General features: G+C 41.5%; 1 protein-coding gene across 1 annotated transcript; it reads left to right on the forward strand.

The window, feature by feature from the left end:
• marchf5 (membrane-associated ring finger (C3HC4) 5) lies at positions 1 to 23,835 on the forward strand. Its single transcript, XM_026189232.2, has 6 exons — positions 1 to 450; positions 11,806 to 12,008; positions 19,667 to 19,797; positions 19,878 to 20,061; positions 20,544 to 20,710; positions 22,119 to 23,835. The coding sequence occupies exons 1-6, from the start codon at positions 407 to 409 to the stop codon at positions 22,233 to 22,235; spliced, it is 846 nt and encodes a 281-aa protein (XP_026045017.1). The 5' UTR covers positions 1 to 406; the 3' UTR covers positions 22,236 to 23,835.
• The last annotated feature ends 34 nt before the right edge of the window (positions 23,836 to 23,869 follow it).

Genomic DNA, 23,869 nt, shown 5'->3' on the forward strand with positions numbered 1-23,869 from the left:
GTGGTGTCTTTGCGTTACCTCAGAGACAGCCTGTCAATGGAGTCAAACGGTCACGCCAAACGAGGCCGTGGCAGATGTAAAGAAGAATTTTGCCCGAAATAGCCTATCGAACGCATATAAGTGTTACGTAGACTGCGGCGGCGGAGGAGGAATATCTTTTTGATTAAAAAAAATACCGGTTCGTTTGCGGGTGTTGCGCCGCATCTCGACGAAGGCCTATGTAGCTTGTTAGCATTAGTTCAACAGCTAACTTGCTAGCAGGTGTTTTTTGTTTTTTTGTGGGGGGTTTTCTACGTCGACTTTAGCTGCAACAAATTAACGAGTACTAAATTTCGAATGTTTTACCTGTAACGCAATTAATTTCCGCCAAGAAGACAGCATCTGAACCTTTTTGGCCTCTACGACAATGGCGGAACAGAACGCAGTTGGCATGCAGCAGAATTTGGACAGGTGAGTTCAAGTTTGGGGCTAGCATGCTAATGGCAGCCACATAGCTAAACTTCAAAACAAAACAGTCGTCAAGAAAAATTGTGGGATGGTATTGTTAGAATACCGTCCCCCAATTTAGGCTTTAAGTGAGACACTATCATTTTTTAACAGGACACGAACTTTCAACTCAGCTCTGGATATCATTAAGTTTGCCTGGCCAGGGTATTTTTAATTTACAAAGGAAGTCCTGGACTCCTAGCTCTGCCAATGAATTGGTGGATATTGTGTTAAGTAATCACTCTAACTTTCTATGGCCAGTTCTTTTGTGTTCTCAAACTGGATACAATTCATAAGGCCATGGAGAAATGTCCAAATATTTGGCTTATTAACTATTGACCCTTAGGCAGGACCCCGCGTCCAGTAAAATACCTGAAAATGTCACGTTCATAGTTCAGAACAAACCTGCTTATCTGTGTTACATCAGACACTGAATGTAATTTCTGTGGCAGCTGAAACGTTGATTAATTTCGAGGAGAATCTTTTCTTTAGTAAGATGTCTGAACAAAGTTTGTTTTTACGTACTTGTACAAAAGCGAAAATCAGATACAGGGTGCTCTAAAATGTTTGCGGTCAAGTAGAACAAAAGGAGAACACGTGAATGTAACTGAGGAGCAAGATCAGAACTCCACAAGTTCATATACTATATACACTCATATAAAAGAAAAGAATACAAAACACTTACATCATGGGGAATCATTTTATGTTGTACAATCAGCGTCAACAGACGCAAACGTAATTGGAAGCAGATATAAATGGTAAACGGTAAATGGCCTGTATTTATATAGCGCTTTACTAGTCCCTAAGGACCCCAAAGCGCTTTACATATCCAGTCATCCACCCATTCACACACACATTCACACACTGGTGATGGTAAGCTACATTGTAGCCACAGCCACCCTGGGGGCACTGATGAGAAGCTGTTTCTGTAGCCAGCAGCAAAGCAAGTCTGCTTAAACATATTTTCATCAATGCTTTATCGCCATGTCATAGCTGGGATATTTCACAACAGAAAGAAGAAGTTCAACCATGGATTCTGTCAGGCAGCATTCTGGTCAAAAAGGGTCTCCTTTCACTTTCATCATGACAGAGTCGAAGTTTATCAACAGGCCGAACTTCAGTGGCATTATGGAGTGTAAAGCCACAGAATAGAAAGCTTTTAGTTCACTTGAAGCTGTATGAGGTCTACACTTTATCAAAGGTACTTTTATTCTCTAGTATAGACACAGCTTCCCTATAGTTTGCCTTCAGATCCTCACCTTGAAGGCATTTTCAATATTTGTGATCTGCCAAACTCCTGCAACGACAAGTTAATTCCTTTTCAGGAAAGAATTAATCAGCTTGTGTTCAACTTTGTTTTGTTTTTTTTTATCTTACTTTCAGCATTTCGAATTGCTTTTAGTCATTGCTTATAAAGGATTAAGAGAAAAGATAACTTTACGTGGCAAAGTGTAATTCATGATGCAATTCTTAAAACAGAAGTTAAACAATTTCCCTGTCAAAGCAGCTATACTTTTGCTTTGCAAATACCTACCATATTGTAGTTTAAGTAATGAGGTTAAAGCTTAACTCGCCTAACAGGTTTATATACTGTAAGACTACCTTCACACTGCAGGTCTTAATGCTCAGTTCCGATTTTTTGATCAAATCCGATTTTTTTATTTATTTTTTTTGTCTGCTTGTTCACACTACAAATAAAATGTAACAGCAAACACGCTCTAGTGTGAACCCTCAAAGCAGCCCGCATGCGCAAAAGAAGACGTCACACTCTGTTTAGACCCAGAGCAAACAGTATTGACTGATGGCCCTTAATATAAAGACTTGTTTCGGACTTTACGTTTCCCAATTTTGCTTTAAGTTATAAAGTTATTTTGGTATTTACATATGGCCTAATAATTATCGTTATTGCTGTTTTAGAGCGGAGTAGTGCTTCAAAGGATAGTTGCAGATTTCTGTCAGAATCTGCAGATTATACAGTACAAATAAAATGTTCACGTTTCTCCAACATTGTCTTCCCAACAGTTTCACTGACATCTACACTGGATGGCCAGGAAGTGTTCACGATGTCTTCTTGGGCGCTGATAATTGGCGTCTGTCTTGTGTCAGTGACGTAAAAGACGGATTTCATGCTACATGACCATTCAAACAGCAGTCGCTTTCTAAAACACCAGCTATGTATCGGATTCAGTACCACATACAAAAGTGACCCAGGTCGGATTTGAAAATATCGGATTTGTGCTGATGATCGGATATGGATCGCATAGGGTCAAAAAAGTCGGATTTGATGCGTTTTCACCTGCAGTGTGAACGTAGCCTAAGAGACATTTAATGAGACACAAAAGAAGTATAAATTTTGCATGTGTTTGGAGCATTGTGTTGGTGGCCGTGGGTTGATGTGATGTCGTGTAGGTTTGGCTCCTGCTGCCAGATAAACTTTCTCATTTGCAGTGATTTCTTACATCACCAAGTTTTTAGTTAAAAACCCCTGCATATGTACAATAGGGAAAACTCTATTTTAGTTTACTGACTTGGTGGCCTTTATTCGTACTGTACTCAATTCAACAATTCTAGTAAAAATTTAATCAGCTGAACAAACCTGAGTGGGTAGTTGGCGTCTCGCGGCCATCAGTTAAATCACCTTTTCAGAGTTGGGATCTCATCTGCCCAGAAAGATCGGTCAACAACAGCACTTGCTTTGTGATATGTTTTGAAATACAAAGTAATCCAAGTCAGAGATTTGTAGGAGTGTTTTGTTAGGGTTACAAAATGTCTGTGAAAAAGGCCAAGTCATGCAAGTTATCATCTTACCTCTGCTTATATTGGCAATACACAAAAGTAAAGGACACAGACAAATCCTTGAGTGCTATATATTGTTAGTTGTGATAAAATCTTATCGTTCAAGAAAGGAGGGAGTTATGTTTTTAAATTGGATGTTGGTGAATCTTAAATGTTTTTTATTACTAATCAGACTGCCTGTGGTTTTTTTTGTTTTTTTTTCTTCAGTATGTAAAAACACAACAGGCGTTCATGGGTATGATTAACTTCTTTGTTTATGTCACAGTGACATGACACGCTTTCCAAGTCTTCTCATGCGGCATGTGTGACCTGAATCTTTGTTTGTTGGGGGTGAGGTGATGCGTGCCATTTCCTTTAAAATAGCGTATGCTGTCTGTAAAAGACTTGGCACACAAGTAACGCAGCAATATTGAGTCAATATTGAACATTGGACTTTGAAATCATTTCCCAGGAACATAGTACAGTGGCAGAAAGAAAGGAAGGGCCCATGATCATTGTGAAACGTGCTTTAGCTGTGTGCTGCTGGTGCGTAGCAGAGGCAATAACCCGTGCAATGTTTGAGTAGCCAAAGGCAGGAAGATGTATGTCATGTCTGCTTACTCCTAGACAGTTGTGTACCCAGCCTCTATCACTGACAAACATGAGGCTCCAGAGGCTCTTATCTGGACCTGCCACAAACAGCCAGCTGCCTCTGCAATGCAGTGTTTCACAAATGGAAGTAGGAAGCACATTTTAATCCACATTTATTTATTTATACAGAACCTACATGTTTTATTCTTTTCTTGCTGACCCCATTGATCTCTGCGTGAATGGGTCGATAAATATGTGCTGTGCGTGCGCTAAGAACAACTGACCTTACAGTCATGATTTTGCAGTTTTAATATGGAACATTGTCAGCTTCTGCAGGCTCTTTTTCGACCTTTTCAAACGGTTGAGTGATGATTTGATTTTTTTTTCCTTTTAATGGAAAACAACTGCAGAGACTTTGTTATTTTGTTTGCATGGAGTAGATTAATGACATGTTCCAAGAAACAAATCAGTGGCTGGTCAGCATGTCTTTCCTTGGTAACCCACAGTTTGCATAAATAAGCTGTATTAGCCAGCATTAATGCCAGTGGAAGCTCATGCCACATTTTAAGATAGCTGGTTTAGATAACAGGCAGAGTTATTTAAATCACAAACTAGAGCTGGGCGATATGAGATTTTTTTCATATCACGATATGTTTTTTTCATTTCAGGCGATAACGATATCTATCACGATATAAGCCAAATAACTATATTTGTAAGATTTAAATGTGCCGTTGCTCACAAGTAAAATGTGAAATAATCAGCAGCTTGTTTTGATTTAAATATTTATTTCCCATAATAAGTTCAACAGGGTAGATGTACTTAAGGAACATGAGACTTTTTCAGATAAATAAAGGCAAATATTGCAAACTACACAAAAGGCAGCCGCTAAAGCGTTTAAGTTTCAAATAGAACAAACAAAACAGACTACCGGTACTAAATTGTCAGTTCCAATTAGAAACAAAATATTAATTCTAGAAATAAATATTAGTTTGTTTTACAGAAGAACAGACAGAATTGACTAACTTTTGTCAATATCAAATAAACTGAGAACTAAAAGGAAATTCTCAATCTCTCCTTGTTGTATAGCTGAGCTTTTCAAACAGTTTTAACAGTTACTTTAGTCTGACAAAAGCCGAATGACGAATTAGCGCTTCCAGTCAGAGATTGAGCATGCACCGGTTTATTGTATTTCCAGACTTGCTTTCAGCACAATTTACAGTGAACGCTACTCTGTTTTTGTCAGACTTGAAATAGCCGAAATACCTTCACACTACAGAACTTCTATGGCTCTCCCGTTCGACAATCTCTCCAGCATTGGAACCATCATCTGTTTTCTCTTCGGTAACCTTCGGTCACGCTCGGTTGATTTTTCTCTAGTCGGCACACTCATTTCCTCCATTACCCGGGCGGCACGGCAGCTGGCTGCTTCCCAAAACAAATACACATGTGCGGCATTTTTTTTATTTTTTATTTTTTATTTTTTTAAGAGGACAAGAGCGGCGAGGTCTATCGCAATAGTTTAATTTTTCTATCGAGAAAAATTTATTTCGCAATACATATCGTTATCGTTCTATCACAAACTAACGAGAATATCCTGTATATGTTGTTTGCCCCAAAGCAATGCTTTCTCAGTGCTGTTTGAGCCTTCATAGCTTTTTATGTACCATCAAAAATTACATTTAAACATTGAATCTGTGGCACGTCACTGCAAAAGGTTTTTATTAATAAAGTGGAGTAATTCACCACTTGGCTTTTTTTTTTTTTTGTGTGTGTTAACTTTAAACCACTCAAAGGCTATTTAAAGCATGAAGTCCTTTTGCTTTGTCGTACACCACAGATCACAGTGCTTTGTGGCGATACTAAAAGCACATGCATTTTTTTCTTAGGTAGTGCCCTCAGTTTGTAATAGTTTCTTTGTTTGATATTTCATTGAAGTGAACTTTGCTTAAATTTGAGATTCTGCTGTGTTTCAGGTCAGACTCTTACACACTGGACATTAATATAAATAAGCCCCAGACTAATAAAATATCTGTAATGATTGAAATGTTTTTCCAGAGACTGTCATTGAAGTGTTGATTGGTATTGGTATTTTTAGAAGCTGAAGTTGCTACATTCAGTTGCACAATATTGAAAGGAGGACACTGTGTTATGTTATCAGACTTGTTTATTAAAGACCCATCACTCTAAAACCATGGAGACTTTTAGAGTCATTATTCCAGCTAATGACTTGTTTAACCCTCTGGCGTCCAGGGTTTAATTGGCTGTTTTTCACTACTTTTGATAGTACATTTATATTTCACCTTTAAAAGTATTTACGCGGCCTTGTTTGATATTATTCTTTTCAGCACAACCTTACATGTGTGAAGTTACCCTTATGTTTTTTTCGTTTTGGTATACTGCATTAACACAGTTGGTCTAAAATCGCAAAGAACTCAACCACAAACATGTTTAACATATCGTTTTCATAACTTGGAATGCAAATATAAATTTAAAAGATAGATTTAAGAGCACATGAAAGGCCTAAAACCTGAAGACCTGACAACACACCTCGTGTTTTTTCTCCTGGAAACAGCGTTTACATTGCGATCTGCCTTTGGTGGCTTTTTGGCTGGAAAGTAGTGCCCTCATTGTTTTGACACTCAAACAACCGCAATACACTGAATACACAAGACAACAAAACACACAAGCAATATTCCAAACACACCAAACGTCACAAATCTCTCTCGTCTTAAAAATCGCTATCCAAATCCCTCACTCTCTCACTCGCTCTCTCACTGCCATCACTCTTCCTAAACAACCAAATGTCACGTGTCACCTTATTATTTTTTTGATTGGTTGACATTGTAAATTTTTCCACAAATGGAAAAGAGGCGTCATGTGTGTTTTTGTTTTGTTTTTCTCGCAAGAACTCGCTGTCCTTACAAAATGCCGTATTTACCGTTGCGATAGTATTCAGAAAAAAGCATTTTATACATACAGAATTTAAAAACTAGCATGTAGTTTGAAGTCTGCACTTTCAACACAAGTTGAAATGGAGACTTGGCGTGCATCTTGTTGCTATGGAATTTTAAATTGGGTATGTGATTTGGACATACTGGCTCGTCTATTGACCCCAGAGGGTTAACTTGATACTGACACACAAAGTTTAATGCAATACTAACACTTTGAGCTGTTATTTGACCAGCTTGGACAAGACAACATTGTGATTTCCCACAGCCACATGATCATTGCTGAGTTAAAGGAGCCTTTGTGGGGTGGCTTATGCTCTTCTTGAGGACAGGAGCCTGGCTTGTGAGACGATGAGAAAGTCACACTTAATACTAATATTAAGAGTGGCCTTAATATCTCAGTGTCAATCACATCATGGCCATGTCTGTGTCATCTTGGAGCTTTCTTCTATTATCAGAATAAAATCCACAGCTGAGGTGAAACGCGTGACAGTGTCCACAGTGCCTCTGTGCTGCACATTCTTTTGATCCCGCGAGCTTGAAGGGTTTTCAAAATAACTGCCGAAATAAAAATGATAATATGCATTGCTGCTTGCCTGCCCTTGAAGTTTCAAAGCAGTCTCTGTGCATTAGGTGGATTAAAGCTTTATTGTAAAAACAGCAGAGACCCACATGAGTTTGCCTGTTTAACATGTAAATAACTTGGTGATACAGGAGGTCACCTTCCTTCAGTGGATTTCAGGCACGTCGCCATCATCGAGTCTCTATGTTCTTGAAAGTCCTTCAGCAACTTTATTAGCAATAATTCAGCATGTCAATCTGCAGATTTTACATCATCGTTTCAACATTTAAAATTGATCTTTTCATTGCATATCGGGTTAACATATTTAGAAAATTGTTGCATTCTGATATACAAGCCTGTTTTATTTTTTTTTTGTTTTTTTGTTTTGTTTTTTTTAATATATCAGACTGCACAGGATTTCTCAGTATGCAGTCGTCATTTTGGCTTATCTGGCTGACTGTTCTGTTAAACAGGGCTGAGGCGACGGCAAGCCAGAGATTAAGGTTTCGCACAGAAGATAGTGTTTCACTGCTGTTGTAATAGGTTCTGTCATGCTCTGGGGCTGGGTTACAGGAACAAGAGCCATTGAATCTAAGGTAGAGATGGGTTTTGTTCTCCGCTGTCGTGTTTCTGTGGAGACGTCTGTCCACCGTTCTACTCGGCGTCTCATCATCGCTTTTTTTTTTTTTTTTTTTAAACGGCAGCCTCATTTTCAGTCTGCAGTGTCTTTGAAGATCCCGTGGTGTCGCACATAAATTCCTATGATGCATTTTTTATATTTGTTTTTTTCAGTTTTGCATTGCAGATCGATGCGAGAACCCTATTTGAATTAAATTGAGTAGTGTGATGCCAGTACACATACATAGGGAGGGGTCAGCTATAGGGTGAACCGCAGTAAAGACTGTAGATATGATCTTGAATGGGGGGTGATGTTTCCATCACACCACACATTCTCACTGACATGTCATCTGATCACCTCGACCTGGACTGTCCTCTCCTGCGTTGTCATATTTTATTCAACACCAGGGGGGTATTAACAAATAATTCATTGGAGGTAGCTACCTGAGCAAATAATTCAAATGTTGGTCATGCTGTCTTTGACAGAGGACCCCCCCCCCCCAATACTCTGCTGTGGCCGCAGTAATGGAGCACATCTAGCTCTCAGTATGGTGGTGGGAGTCCACAGATTTGGCATCCATTATGGTGTTACATAGGGATATGCTGAGTGTTGCTAGTGGTGGTCAACAAGGAAAATGTCGCTCTAAGCTAACCAGTTTTACTTTCCCCCTCTCTTGACTAAAGTTAAGGAAAGTCACAATTGTTTCCATGCTTCATCCCTGCAATGCATGCAATGACGTTCTTTTTAAAAAAAAATAGTACTTCTGCATGCCATGAAGGGATTCAACAAATGGAGCTGAGGTGGGGGGGGTGTTTCTAAAATTCCTGGTGTAAGAAACATTTTTTACTTCCTTGTGAGAGTAAACAGGTTTTCCCTGTTCCTGTTATACCTGTGGTTTAAAAACAGGAAATGGAAGAGTAGCAGCTACAGCTTATCAGGTCAGACACAGGCACCTTCTTTTGCAGTGTGCTTTGGTTAGGTGTCTTACTGTTGGGTTGACCTTTGGAAAGTAATCTGCTAGAATTCTGAGCACAAATAATTCATAATGTGAATGATACCAAAATTAGATCATCACAAACTATGGGTGGGAAGGGGGCGTTCTTAATCAGTGTTTTGTATGCCAGAGATTTATGGGAGGTGTGTGTAGACTAATCATTTTTTCATTCATCCAGTGAAATGCCAGCTGTTCAAGGTTCAGAGTAATTATGAAAATGAGATCATAAATCTCACACACAAATGGGTCACAGGCAGCAGTCAGCTACCAAACCAGTGGATCGCCTGTCAACAGGCTAGTTTAAAAAAAACCTAAACATTTTCCAGTTTTTAAAACCACATTTTAAGTGGTTTTCATTCATTTCTGCAAACTGCCAAATAGAAGTCTTTGTCTATCTGTTAGCTCTGCGACAGACTGGCAACCTGTCCTGGATGTACCCTGCCTCTCGCCCTAAGACAGCTGGAATAGACTCAGGCCTCCTGCGACCCTGAAAAGGATAAGCGGAAGTGGATGGATGGATGATTAGAAAACCATAATCGGTATATTTTGATGATATGATATGTACCCCAGACAGTATCACAGTATTACACAGAGGAATAATTTGGAAGGACCCCCCCTCTCTCCGATAAACAAATCCACGAGAGCTGATTATTTTGGGATATCTAAAGTAATTGCACTCTGCTTTTAGGTTCTTTTCAGGCGGACAGCGCAGATCGGTGGCATCAGCCTTGTTTCTTGCTGACATTTCTCTTCCGGATGTGCATGTGTGGCGCAAGTTGTTTGACAGGTTGTCAATGAGGAAAGGAGATGCGCACAGCAAGATACTGTTCATAGGCAAATGTTCATGGTATGATAGCCATCAAGTTTCATATCATGTTAATACTTGAAAACCAGTATACTGTTGCAACCGGAGAACCAGTAGAACTCCCTTGAGCTTGGCGGAGTCGAGACTCTAGACATGCTGTTGATTTACTTACATCAATTATTCAGATCTAACCTGTGAAGGTTTTCATGAGTTGATGGCAGCTGAAGTAAGGTTCTGCGGATTCTCAAACTGAGCTATATGCAGTGAGACACCCTGGTGGTGACCCATCCAGCCAGTCGCACGTTGCTGATTAATTATGGAAATGCAATATGTCACACTAGGTGATGTGCTTTGTTAAGGTCAGGGAAGTTCGATATCAAATTGTCTTGCACATGTTGCGTTGCTTTGCAGTGGAGGAGGGTAAGGTTGTAAAAGACCGGCAGAACCTTCCTAAGAGGTAAAGAGAAGGTTTACTCCCATCTCTGTATGTAAGGGAACAGAGAAGGCAGATGTCACGGTATAAAATGTGGTTTGGCTTGAATTACGTTGTCATAGTTTTCATCAATTACTTTTTTTTTCTCACAACAACAACAAGACAAGCTTGGGGAGGAAGAGAAGAGAGCAGATATACCCACATTTCACATTTGAAGTCAAGGAAAATAAGATGCTTTGTAAACTGTGTGGATTCACTCTCACCAGTAAAAACACAACAAGCTTTCACACTTTATATTTTAGTCAACTGAATCACTTTAGATTTAGGATAATAATACTATAGTTTGAGTAAAACTAAAAAGAATTCAAATAAAATCAGCTGTCAAAATGAACACTGACCTGTTGATTCAGTGTATGAGTAGCATTGTGTATAATACTGGCGTCAAAGTCAGAAATGTGTAGCTATGGCTAGGATCAACGGAAGTAGAGAATCGGTATATGTGGAGCATAGGTTGCTTCTTTTACCAATGCTTGTTAGAAAAGGGAGCTGACACTGATGTGATCTGAAATGCAATCCTTTGGAAATTGTCTTGTATTCTAATGGCAGGGTGAAGGGCCTGTTTGTTTGAGCTGCTGTGTGTCCATTGAACACTTCTTGTCAGATATGCTTGATTCAGTCAGCATTGCAGCTTGTTTGCCTATAGGGTTTATGTATTGATCGGCTGATTTCTGATTACTGGTAAAGAGCTAGCAGGAGTCCTTCATCAAAGCACTTTGTAGCTGCTCCATCATCTGCCGTTTGTTTTACACAGAGAAAAATCTGCACCAAGTCTCCAGAAGCTGTATTAAAATATGCAGATGAACTGATAACTTGGTCTGATAGCATGTTTAAATGATACAGCTTAATGAAGGCTGACAGCAGCCATCCTATTTTACATGAGATACCTGCAGCAAACAGGGGTGAGTCTAAAGGGGGGCACAGGGTGTACTAGACTATATTAATTTCAAGACTTTTGTAACATTTTTCAGATTAAAAATGAAATATTATAAAACATTATATTCATTAAATTGCATTAATATTTAAAAATATAAAAACACCAACGTTTTTTTCACAAGCCAAAAAACCCCCAAACCATTAGCCATTAAACTCTGAGCCACTGACCTGAGGGTTGTTAGATTGGACACTGAATTATTAGATTATAAGATTACTCGATTACTAAAATAATCAATATTTGCAGCTCTATTTACAACCATGTCTTTCTTTTACCCTTCAGCTGTACAAGGCTGATGGGGCGCAGAGAATGAGGTGATGTAGGAGATTCGAATTGATACCATAGGTGTATCTACTAAAAATCTCACACGAGTTCAAACCTCAGTGACCTTCACCTCAAGGTCAGAGTAAGTTTTCTGAAAATCTTGTGAATGCGATAACTTCAGAACAAGGTGACGTACGATTTTGAAATTAATGGCATAAGTGTGTCTACTAGGAGACTGAGGGGTACAGCTGGTGGCTGCTAGTATTTTTATTTATTTTTTGCAGCCATGTTTGTTTCAGTGTCTCATCCTGAATTTGGGCATGTGTGTTTGTTTTAGGAGCTGCTGGGTGTGCTTTGCCACGGACGAAGATGACCGCACGGCAGAGTGGGTTCGCCCGTGTCGCTGCCGCGGCTCCACCAAGTGGGTTCACCAGACCTGCCTGCAACGCTGGGTGGACGAGAAACAGCGAGGCAACAGCACAGCACGCGTAGCCTGCCCACAGTGCAATGCAGAATACCTCATTGTCTTTCCCAAACTGGGTGGGTTGCATTTCTCTGAAAATAAAACCTTGTGGAAGCGTGATGAGATGGCCTCGAAATGTCACTAGCTTTTGTTGTCTTGTTGGGCTGAGAGGATTCTGTGCTTGAGGAAATTAAGAGGATAATTATTCCTTCAGCTATGTTTTTCAAGGTCTACTGCAAAACTTTGAGTGATTGCAGTACTCCAGTCTTTGAAGCTATGTGTGATTTATGTCTGTGGCATAGATTTTCAAAATGAGGATCAGGTATATTCAGGATCATTTAAAATTGAAAGGCTTTAGATCCTATAGAGTAGTGTGTGATGTACAGCATGGTTAAAATATAAGGATCGTTAACTTATAGCCCCACGCCATGCTGAGAAGCTGAGATAAATTTCTTGTTCACAAATCTAAATTTAATATAGTGTATTGCTGAGCTCTCATACAGCCTTTCTGGCAGTTGTCAACATCAAAGCAGAATTACAGAGAAAATTTCCATGTAAATAAACTCCTGTTTGAGTCACTGCCTGCAACTGTATCCAAACTTTGGGAACTGTTGAGTTTGTCTTGCCTCAGTTTATTTACTCGAGATCCAGCATAAGTTCTGTGGCGATCTGGGTAAATATTTCATTTCATTGTGACAACGAACAGGGGCGTGCTCGCTGACTGACCAGCAGCGGCTGCCTCAATTAGCTCGACACGTCAGAGTGGCGAGGGCTTCGATTGTTCTCAAAAGCTATGACTCAAGCACAGCTCTGCGTGCTGTATCTTCACTGGTTATTTGGACACAAGCTGCTCACAGCTCACTTTCTCAGATCTCTTCATAACTTTCTAAGACAGTGAATGACTCTCACAGAACACACTGCAGTTGCATCACAGGAAAGTTGGTTTTATCTGTTAGATGTTTTGCTGCTGGATGTGAAGACTTGGGCATATTTGAAGTTGTATACTTGTCACTTGGTTACCCATCAGCCCCTGGCCCATTGCCATTTCATAGAGAGTGAGACGTTGAAATTTGAGACAGAAGCAAACATAGTGTTAGCCTGCAACAGGTTGGGCCCAACTGGTAAACAGGTTCATGTATATTTATAGTGACCAATGCTGTGCTGTCACTCACTTTGGTGCTTTAAGCTGAGCTTCTGTGCATGCTTCTCCAACCTCAAGTGTTTGTCTGACCTCTATCTACGAGCTCATTATTGGAATGTGGTTGCTGGGTATATGTGAATGTGTCTACAGCCCTTTTGTATTTGTATTGACTCAATTCCTAGAAGCACAGTTAATCAGTACTTGGAAGTAAAAAAAACCCCAAAAACATTCAGTAGCGCAAAGTTTTATGGACCAAGTTTTATTTATTCACAAATTTGAAACATTTCTGCAGACAACAAAAGCATGCAGCCAATATGGGGCAATTTCTACCAAGGTTGGTTGTGAAATTGGTAGAAATTGTGACAAAATAATCAGTGGATAACAAACAAGTTTGATCCCCTTCCCTCAGGAATATTTATTTTTGTAAAATATGTGAACGGGGAAAGAATGGCCAAGAATGGCATCTTTGCAAAACCATTGTTAAACCAGTTAAATTCTCAATCCTTTTTGCAGCTTCTTGGCCACTGCTGTTGAGGTTCAGTTGGAAATTGTTCATTTTCCTGTTACTAGATTTATGGGGAGCCACATTAGACAGAGGAGGAAATCGCTACAGGTTTGAGACCCCTGCCACAAAGCATAAAAAGAATACAGATAGAAATGGATATCATAGTTTAGCTTTCACTGGGGCTCTGACGTGGTAACGTCTTGTCCATGTGCAGCATGTGTAGCAGCTGAGTTAAAGTGAAACAAAATATCCATACAGTAAGTTATAAAGTCAACTTCTCATAGTGTTTCAGTTCTCTTTAAACAATCTTTAGGATTGTTGGCTGTAACAGGCCCTGCTCGTTCTGTTTGTGAAATCAGAATTGTCCTAATGGATCTGTTTGATCTGAATTTGCTGTTTATTGAAATTTTGTATATATAAGTATGTTTGTTATCTAATGTTAGTGTCTCACATGTTCTGGCTTTGAGGCACTTTATGAATTGAGCCTCTGTTGTACAGTGCGCCAGTGGAATTTACACTTTAGACTGACTGCATCAGTGTTTCTCACACTGCCGTATTATTATGATGGCTTTGCGGCTTGTTATTTTTGGACAGCTCTTTATAAAAAAGTCAGTCATAGAAGTGACTTGTGGCTAAATGTTTACCCTCAGTCTCCTGATGCCCACTCCACAGTTTGTTTTTTAGTCATGTGTTCAAATACTGAAGTGGTTTAGAGCATGGTGATGGATAGGCCAGCGGTTTATTTTGAAAGAGCTTCCTCGTTTCTGATCTGCTGGGTGACGTTGCCCTCGGAGAATGACACAGAAACAGCGTGCCACCATCACTCTTCATTTGCTGAGGTTGGTGTTGCCTTTGATGTAACTTTCTTTGGTTTCCCTTCAGTTTAGATGACAGACTGTGAGGATGTGTGGTGGAGTTTTAGCCTCAGGATGTTTTGGGAAGATTTCTGCAGACGAAGTAGCCTAAACTTTGTTTTGCCACTTATTCCAATTTCTGGTTGAGAGTTGGAAGTGAATTAATAGGCTGCAGTTACACACACACACAAGCTGTGGTGGACAGTGTGTGTGTGTGTGTGTGTGTGTGTGTGTGTGTGTGTGTGTGTCATAAGACGTTTTTTTCCTGCAATGTACTATAGCAGCAGGCAAATGTGTTTTTAGGGGTTTTGTTTTTTCACTTTTGCATTTTTTTAAATGCTGAAAGTGTTTGAATAGGAAATGGATAGTAGAGTAGTGGTTGGTTATGTGCACAGTGTTTGTTGAGTTTACCTCACCCCCACCCACCCACCGACCCCCAAATCCCTTTAGTGAGGGTCAGACGGAGGTGGTGTGCGGGGATGTTGGATGTGTCTGGATGAGAGGAGTGGGAGTGAAATTGGGTCACGGAAAGAGCAAACAGAGCAGCTCATCAAAGGCCCACAGCGACAGAGGAGATGAGCAGAGCTGCTGATGGATTCATGAAATCACAGCGTTTCTAGGTGATGAGGAGAGGATGTACCTCCGTGTTGTCCTTTCCAGCAGGGCAGCACATGCAAACATTAAGTGGCGATTCACGGATTTGCATTCGTGGCACCGCGTGACGTCAGACTTGGGTCAGACTGAATTTGCAAAGCATTTGGATTTGTTACGCAGGGTTTTTACTGACACGACTGCTTTGTCAGGGTTTGAATTTCCATGAGATTTTTCTTTGTTCTGACTGAGGACTTGAGATGCTGGCTGCAGGATACGCTGGGCATTAGTCCACTTCAAAGCAAGGCGGAGGAGTACAGCGCTTTTGGTTTTGCTGCATCATTGCTGCAGTGTTCCTCTCACATAATTTTTATTCTAGCCTCGTTCTCTTTATTATACAACGCCATATCTAGTACAGAGACCCAGTATCTTTGGTCACCTAATGCACAAAAACTGTTAAAGCTTAGATGCACTCCTTTTTTGCGGTGTTTGCTCTGGTTTTAATGAACCCAATGAATACTATCAGTTTTCCAGCCCAGCAATAACAGCATTCAGTCTGGGCGGATGGAGTTAAATCTGTGGACGGGTAGAGATGGGGAGCACTGACCGGTCACTGAGGCCAGCTCATTTCTAGAGGCTGGATAGGGTTTGGTCACAGTATTGCTCTCTGCGCGGGGACCCCTGCCTGCTCTTGGAGCAAATGAGTGGGTGGATTCTGAGATACACATCATTTTTTTCTCTTAACTCAGGTCTTGATTGTTTTTCACTTGCTTACAGCCCCGGAGGGGGGGGGGCAGAGTCATTTTTCAGCCTTCAAAGAGCAGGGCAGCTATATGCTGTTCTGGCTGCACTCCCACCAGCAGCTGCTGCAGAGCCAAAGCTAGCCCATCATGCTAATTTGGCTCGCTATATAACTCCTGAGGACGGCGTGTCCTTGCTGCTCCTTTTCTGACACTCAGCCCAGAGAGTAAACAAGTGAGCTGGAACAGCGTGCCAATGTGCGTGCCCACTACCGAGGTATTGCAGTTGCACGGGGCCCCCTCCTAACTTTCCTCTCCCTCCCTCCTTTTTTAATAATCTTAATTATGGAATCTGCTACCAGCAGCCATTAAGGGCAGTCTAGTCCCCTTTGCCCGGGATGGCGTAATGCTTAGGCACGGAGAAAGCGGAAGAGATCCCAGTGCTGTCATCAAAATATGGCATATTAATGCTCTCGAGCATTGTGAGGTCAGTCCCAAAGGCAAACACGGGTGCAGTAACAGGAGGCCTGAAAGCATCAAATGGCTGCTGGCAGATAAGAGACAGCTGCTGCATTAAAAACTGTCTCAGACTCAGATACTCTTTAGAAGTGATAAATGCACCTCGCTCACTTTGAGCTCTTTCCTCAACAAGTGGACTGCAGCGCTGCAGTAAAGACATTTAGCACAGACCAGCACAGTGAATGCACTCAGCTGTAGAAATACGTGCACTGCTAACAGTGGATGGATTGTATGCCGCGTGTGGCAGGTACTTACGGGCACCAGCCTCATAGTGGCCAGGCTGCACAAACAATTTAATGAAGCCAGTCCAGAAACTGTAAAACTCCTCACGGCACCCCTGGAGTTATTTCAGGAAGCAGAGTCCTTTTACTCTAAGCTCATGTTGTTAAGGTTGTAGTTAGAGATGTGTCACCACTTTCCCTTCCTTCAAAAATGTATCTGCTCAGGTGTTTGTTTGAAATCTGTCCTTGTGCCTGACTGGGCCCTGGCAGTAATCCTTTTCCCAGTAACGGCCTGTAACCCACCGCCCCAGCTGTCCTTAACTCTAAGTGATGGCAGCTTTCTGTGCTATAAGGCAGAGGTGTGGACTCGAGTCATTAATTTTATGACTTTAGACTTGACTTGAAAAAATGTTCTAAGACTTGTGACTTGACTTGGACTTTTACACCAATGACTTGGGACTTGAATTGGACTTGAACCGGTTTACTTGAAAAGACTTGATATTTTACCCCAAATATAAAATTTAACATGCATATTATATAGAGATTGAAAATGTGACGTCATTCACGGGTAGAACCGCAAAGGATTCTGGGAACTCGTGGCAAGCGGTACTAGCGCACGCAGGCTTTCAATTTAAATCAGTCACACAGCGATAAAAAGTAACACAAAAATGTCAAGAAGCTGTTGTATTATTAACTGCAATAGCCGGTCGCATGACAGCCACGGGAAGCCGACGGGTAAAGAGATCGGTTGTTATCGGATTACGTCGTTGAAGAGAAATTGTTCAAGCCATGTTTCCAAAGTAACAAAGACGCGACTGGATTGCAGCCATTCAAAGATCAAATATAACGTCCCAGAACCCTCCAGCTCACAGGTTAGTCTGCTCCAAGCATTTACACGAAGGTCAGTCTGCTGTTGTAGTTAATGCGTCATTTTCATAACATAATTGGTGATATAGGTTACAAGCAAGTCTGGCGCTGAACAGAAATTGTCGCGCTATGCTCCTTTGTTTATTGTGCATAAATAGTGAATTGTCCTGACACAATATTGCGTTTCGCTTCTGTTATTATGGTACATTGACAAAAACATATACTTTTATTCACATGATAAAACAGTTTTTTTGTATCACTAATTGCCCAGTACGATTACAGCATACAATATTGTTGTCACTGCTACATTTCTGTGATGCTACCAGAAATTATTTCCACTACTAATTAATTACCGTTGAGCTCAAAGGTCCTATTAATAAACGGTTAACGAATGTGTATTTATGAAGACAATTTGTGAGACTGGTAAACTTATGATACGTACGATGGTCTTTCGTTCTACACGGTGCATTTCAAGGTCCTGCACCCATCCGTCGGTAAACTGTACCTGGGCTTGTTGCAGTGACCGGAAGTTACTAAACTTCATGAGTGTATGCACTCACTCCAAGAACCGTATGATTATAAATATGCATATAAATATGCTACGATGAGATAGCTGACTTCATCTAACTAGCAAATGTTGTCCAGGCTACGTTGGTGATGCAGTTTTTTTCAATGTGTATGATATTTTTGTCATGCGATTTTAAAGCGGGTCCTACAAGCGCATCCAAGAATAACATGCAGCTTATCTCAGAACTGTCGGTGAAAATTATTCTAGGAGCTAGGTTTAATTGAGCTGCATTTTAAAGAGGTGCAATTTCACAATTTGTGTATATTTTCTAAGTTCACTATTTTGTCATGTGTTGAGAAAAACACAGATTAAAAATTACATGGTCTAATATTTACATTTAGCATATAACTGCAACATTATTTTTTCGTTGTTTTTTTTTTAAAGACTCGAAAGGACTTGAAATTCAAAGTTTCAGACTTGTGACTTGACTCGGACTTTTACACCAGTGACTTGAGACTCGACTCTGACTTGCCTGACATTACTTGAGACTTGACTTGAGACTTGAGGATAAAGACTTGAGACTTACTTGAGACTTGCAAAACAATGACTTGGTCCCACCTCTGCTATAAGGTCAATCAGGCTCTTTTTACTTGCTGTGCAATATATTTATCAGTGAGCTGCTGACATGGCCTGAGGAAAGGTGTTCTTGAACAAAGTCCTGCTTTCATAATGAGCAGTGACTCAGCACTGTTTCTGAAACAACTTGACTGCTTCATTTCTAAACTAGAGAAGAGATGCAGTGGTATCTCTGTCTGAAGTAGGATTTCAGTCACCGTCTGCTGGAAATGAGAACCGTGCATGTGTAACACTGATATTATAGTAAGGTGTTTGAGAGTGTAGGTTTTTCAGAGCCTGGAAGCCCAAACTGCTGTGCTCTGTGGATCTAATTTTGCAGTTTACCAAGTGCCAAAGCAGCACGCACACAGAGGCCCAGCACTGTCTTGCGCTCAGTCCCTCTGGCAGCCTCCCCGCTCCCCTCCCACTGACTCCTGGGCTAGTTATTAATAGGATGTGGATGGCTCTGTCTGGGTGAGGAAATCAGGTTGCCTTCCTGTAAATATTTCATGATTTCCCTCGAGTGGGCCCAGAATGCAAGAGACGGGAATGCAGCAGAGATGTTTTTTAAGGTCCTGCTCCTGGTGTCAGACAGGGATGTCACTACTCCAAAGGCAAGTTTGAACTTCAGATTAATTTCTTATTACATGCTGGTCGAGAGGCATCCCAGTTCTTTTTAATCTCAGTGGGCCCTGCCCTTGAAGCTCCTCCTTAAGTGTCAATAAACCTGCAAAACAAGGCGTGCACCTTACACAGCCTGCTTTAAACTTAGGAAAAGTGTGAGGAAGAAAGTTTGCTTTTGATGTCACTGCACTGTCGTAATGTGCCTCCAAGCATAGCACACCCAGTAACCCTGTTTCTGTAGAGGAGAGAGAGATGCATCTAATTGGTTGGAAATGAGGATATTTTGACAACTTGAGCTGTCAGGGAAAATAATGAGGGACATTTTCCTGACCTTTGATGCACAAAATGATCATTACATTAGGAGGATTATCAGATCAGTGGATAATAATCCCTGAAGTTCAGATTCTCAGTCAGAAGTACGCAGTAATGGTTGAAGTAGCTCTCTAAAACTACGGATAACAGTTATATTTATGTTAGCCAACAGTTTTACGTGTTATAGGTAAATATATTTCTCTTAGTTGTGACTTAAGTCTGGTGATGCCTCCATCAGGTCCTGTGGTTTATGTGCTGGACCTGGCTGACCGCCTCATCTCCAAGGCTGGCCCCTTTGCTGCAGCTGGCATCATGGTGGGCTCCATCTACTGGACCGCTGTCACATATGGAGCAGTCACTGTCATGCAGGTAAAGATATACTAGATAAATCTAGTATATACTTGTGTGCAGCTGTTTGCCACTCTGACCATCTCCTGTGCCTCCTCCAGGTCGTCGGCCATAAGGAGGGCCTGGATGTTATGGAGCGGGCTGATCCTCTGTTCCTTCTCATCGGGCTGCCCACCATTCCTGTCATGCTGATCCTCGGCAAGATGATCCGCTGGGAAGACTACGTCCTGCGCCTGTGGAGGAAGTACTCTAACAAACTGCAGATCCTCAACAGCATCTTCCCTGGTCAGGACACACTCCTTACGTTTGATCCTGAGAATGTGTATCTGTGTTTATATTGTGTTTGTTACGTGTATGCTGCACTGTGTGAGTCTAACCTTACTCAGGTGTAACTGTCAGTATGAAACGATGATGCTCTAATGTCTGCTGCTGCTAAAGAACAGCCATCACTGCTGGACAGACAGGATGTCTTTTCAAAGGACAATAATATAAAACCATGTAAGGAGCTGAGTCAGAAACTTGATTATCATAACCTGATGATAGCAGAAAAGTTTCAGACAAAAACAAATAATATGGAGAGTTACTAACACCTCAAACACAGTCTCCTCATCCATCACAGAAATCCTCACTGCAGCTGGTCGGTGTTCACTTCATCACAGCCACAAAACAGATAAATAAATCAATCCTCAGCCTCTGAAACTCAACTGTGTCAGCAGCTGCGCCCTCAGGTTTACGCAGGAATAAAACTAATACTTGTGTGTGTGCAGGGATCGGCTGTCCAGTTCCTCGGATCCCCGCAGAGGCCAGCCCCTTGGCAGACCATGTGTCAGCCACACGGATCCTGTGCGGCGCCCTGGTCTTCCCCACCATTGCCACCATCGTGGGGAAGCTCATGTTCAGCAGCGTCAACTCGAACCTGCAGAGGACCATCCTGGTGGGTCCAACCAGACTCGCCGTATGACTCACCTGACGGTAGCAATAGTTCTGCAGGGGATTCGATGAGCAGAGTACAAACAACTAGTATATCCACCCCCTTGTTTTAGCCCTACTATTGAGTAAACGACCTCCTCTAATTTGGCCTAATTGTGCATCGTATGAGCCATTTAGACATAAGAGAAACCTTAAATGGGAGGACAGAAAGGTAACCAGAGCGGCTCATGCGATCTGGGCTGCACTGATACTGCTGAACACTCTGTCCTCACCTAGCAAACCTGCAGGAAGGAGAGCAAACAGATGAGCTGCATCATCAGTCAAACCTTTATTTGTTCTCGGCGTGATCGATCACTGTGAGACAAAAAAGAAAAACACACCACTGTAAATAATTAACTTTTAAAGCGCAATTAATGAATATTCCCACAAGATGGTGCTTCGTTCCTTTTGTGTTGAGCCAGAGTGGCGACGACTGAAACTTCACATCAGTATTTATCACATGCTGTATTAGTCAAAGTGCCAGTGTGGACGCCTCGGTTTACTTTTCCGACACACTTGAGTTAGTAAGTTAGCCCATGTTTGTTTAGTTTTACACAATCACAACCACTGACAGCTTGGACACTCCTGCCTAATCTAAAGGCCCTCAGCTCGGCGGGTTTGGATGGTTAGTATTGAGGTCAGGATTCAAAAAATTGTTTCCACTTTTCTTCTTCTAAATAGATTTTTGTAGTTTAAATTCAGTCTTAGCTTTTAAATTTTCAACAGTAAATACTGTTTATTTAGAGTAAACGATCACTATAAGCATTCATTTTTATTGCTTTTTAGTCTGTTATTAACCGTGTACTCGAGAAATTGTGAAAGTGCCCCTAGCAGTCCAGCCATAAGATCACAACTAATATAAAACAAAGTGAAGGAAGATTTTCAGGCTTCCTGTGACGATTAATGAGTCATCACATTTGCTGATTGAATGGATTCATTTTTTGTTTGCACTCAGGCGCACATACTGGAAGAACAGCCCCGGCTTGAATATTATTTAGATACACTGTAATATTCATTCAGGTTGGCCGTTCAGACATCCACACACCTTTGTTCAGACAGACTGCCATAAATGAGCCAGTTTCCTGTTTGGGTTGGAAGGCTTCACTCTCCAGAAACCTCCACCTTTACTCTTGAATGATCCTTTTTAACCAAAATATCTGTAAGTGCTCTAGCATTCCTGGTCACAGCTGAGCAGGAAACAGACAGGAATCATCTGCATGTTTGTTTATGAGATGCAGTCGTGTGTGTGATAGTCGGTGTGAAATTAAAGTAAATCCTCCTAGAGTCCGCTGTGGGGGGAGAGCTTTGATGTGTTGAGCTGAATCTGTCTTTAAGTCCACTTTCAACACCATTTTGCTTTCCTCCACCTACAGGGAGGTATCGCCTTTGTGGCCATCAAGGGGGCGTTTAAGGTGTACTTCAAACAGCAGCAGTACCTGAGGCAAGCTCACCGCAAGATCCTCAACTTCCCCGAGCAGGAAGAGGCCTAAAGGAGGCCGTCAGAAGGGAGGACAGATGGATGGAGGAACTACACGCCTCCGCTTGAGGGGGTGGGTGGGATGAAAGCTCAGTGAGCAGGAAGTGCTGGTGAAACAGACTTTTGATCGTGTCATCCTCATTACCACCTCTTCCTCCTCCCCACACCTCGCCCCTCTCACCGCCCCGGTGTGACTCTTCGCTGACATTTTGTGACGCTGGCTTAAAGTGAAGATGGAGACGTGCGGACTGGAGCATGTTAGCAGTTGATGTGCAGTTACAGTCACACAGTCTCACACACACACACACACCTACACACACACACACACACACACACACACACACACACCTGTTTCCTGAGTACGACTGCAGGGTGGATGAGCTTCAGCAATCACGTTAACTATTGTAAACCTACTATATTTTAAACAATTAAAACGTGGGGCATGTGTAATTAGTTTTATAAAAATGCAAATTGTTTTATATTGTTTATTTCGCAGCACCCCATTGGCTGATGATAGTGGCTTATGTTCAAAGAAGACTAATGTTGAGCATAAGGAATGTACTCGTGAGCAAACAGTAAAATGATGTGAATCCTGACGCAGAACAGAAAACTAGCCTCGCCACGTCATTGTGCCACTGCAGCTGATTATCTAACGGCGAACACGCCGAGCGCAGATCAGAAGCTGATACACAGCTGTTTACTTTGTTCACGTGCTTCGTCCAGTATTCCTCATCTCTACTTTTCAAAACGCTGTCATGTGATGTGTCTTGAAGCCTTGTCACCCGTCACAGTGCAGGTGAGCACTGTGCCGTGATGTGTGGATAATACATATATTAGAAAACCTTGGTGCCTGACTCAACATTCAGTGCAGCGCTTACAGGAGACGGACACTTGAGTTAAAGCCGTTGCCTCCAGATTTTAGAGGCAGTTCATACCCTCCACCCCCTCGGCCTGCCATGATGGGACTTCAGTTGCCTGAGCTTGGACCAGCTCAGGTCAGACTCAGGTACTTCTCTCTGAATGACCTCGGACACTGGTAACTAAAGATGACTCACTGCAGCAGCCAGCACTTCTGAATGGAAATTAAAGGGTCAGTTCACTCAAATACCGAGCCGTATTGTCCTGCCCAAGTGGTGTACAGACACTTTGATTTTTAGTCTTCAAGTAGGATTTTATTGGTTTGAAACGGTGGAAAAAATATAGGGAGATGTTCAAGTTTATCCACAATTTCTGGCAAATGTATTGAAATGTTGAGATATTAGGACGGATGAATATAGAGCTCTGATTTGAGTGAACCGACCAAAACAGTTTGGTTTATAAGACGTGAAGCCTAATGTATCAAACTCCTTTGTTCATGTGTAAATAACGTGGCTTTGAATTAACAAGTTATTGCTGAGATGAGAATCTGAGTGAGAGAGCCTGTTTAACACACTGTATAACCAACCACCTGGAATATTTAACCTGCACATGTCAACTTCTGTACAGGTGTTCTGAGATCTGCAGACTAAACCTTTCCCATCAGATCTCCTCAAGAGGCTGAACTGTTGTGCACACGATGCTTCTAACGTTAGACTTCTACAGTATGAGCTCTGTAAATAAATGTATTTTCCAAATGTTGACGTGCACGTGTTGAGACTGGAAAAGTGG

This window comes from Astatotilapia calliptera, chromosome 13 (genome assembly GCF_964374335.1).
Source record: "Astatotilapia calliptera chromosome 13, fAstCal68.1, whole genome shotgun sequence".
NCBI lineage: Eukaryota > Metazoa > Chordata > Actinopteri > Cichliformes > Cichlidae > Astatotilapia > Astatotilapia calliptera.

Bases quoted from the DNA above. Each gene is read 5' to 3' on its own strand.
- marchf5 (XM_026189232.2), top strand. From the start codon at position 407: ATGGCGGAACAGAACGCAGTTGGCATGCAGCAGAATTTGGACAG. The intron at 451-11,805 runs GTGAGTTCAAGT...TGTTTGTTTTAG, and splicing joins ATGCAGCAGAATTTGGACAG to GAGCTGCTGGGTGTGCTTTG. The intron at 19,798-19,877 runs GTAAAGATATAC...TGCCTCCTCCAG, and splicing joins GAGCAGTCACTGTCATGCAG to GTCGTCGGCCATAAGGAGGG.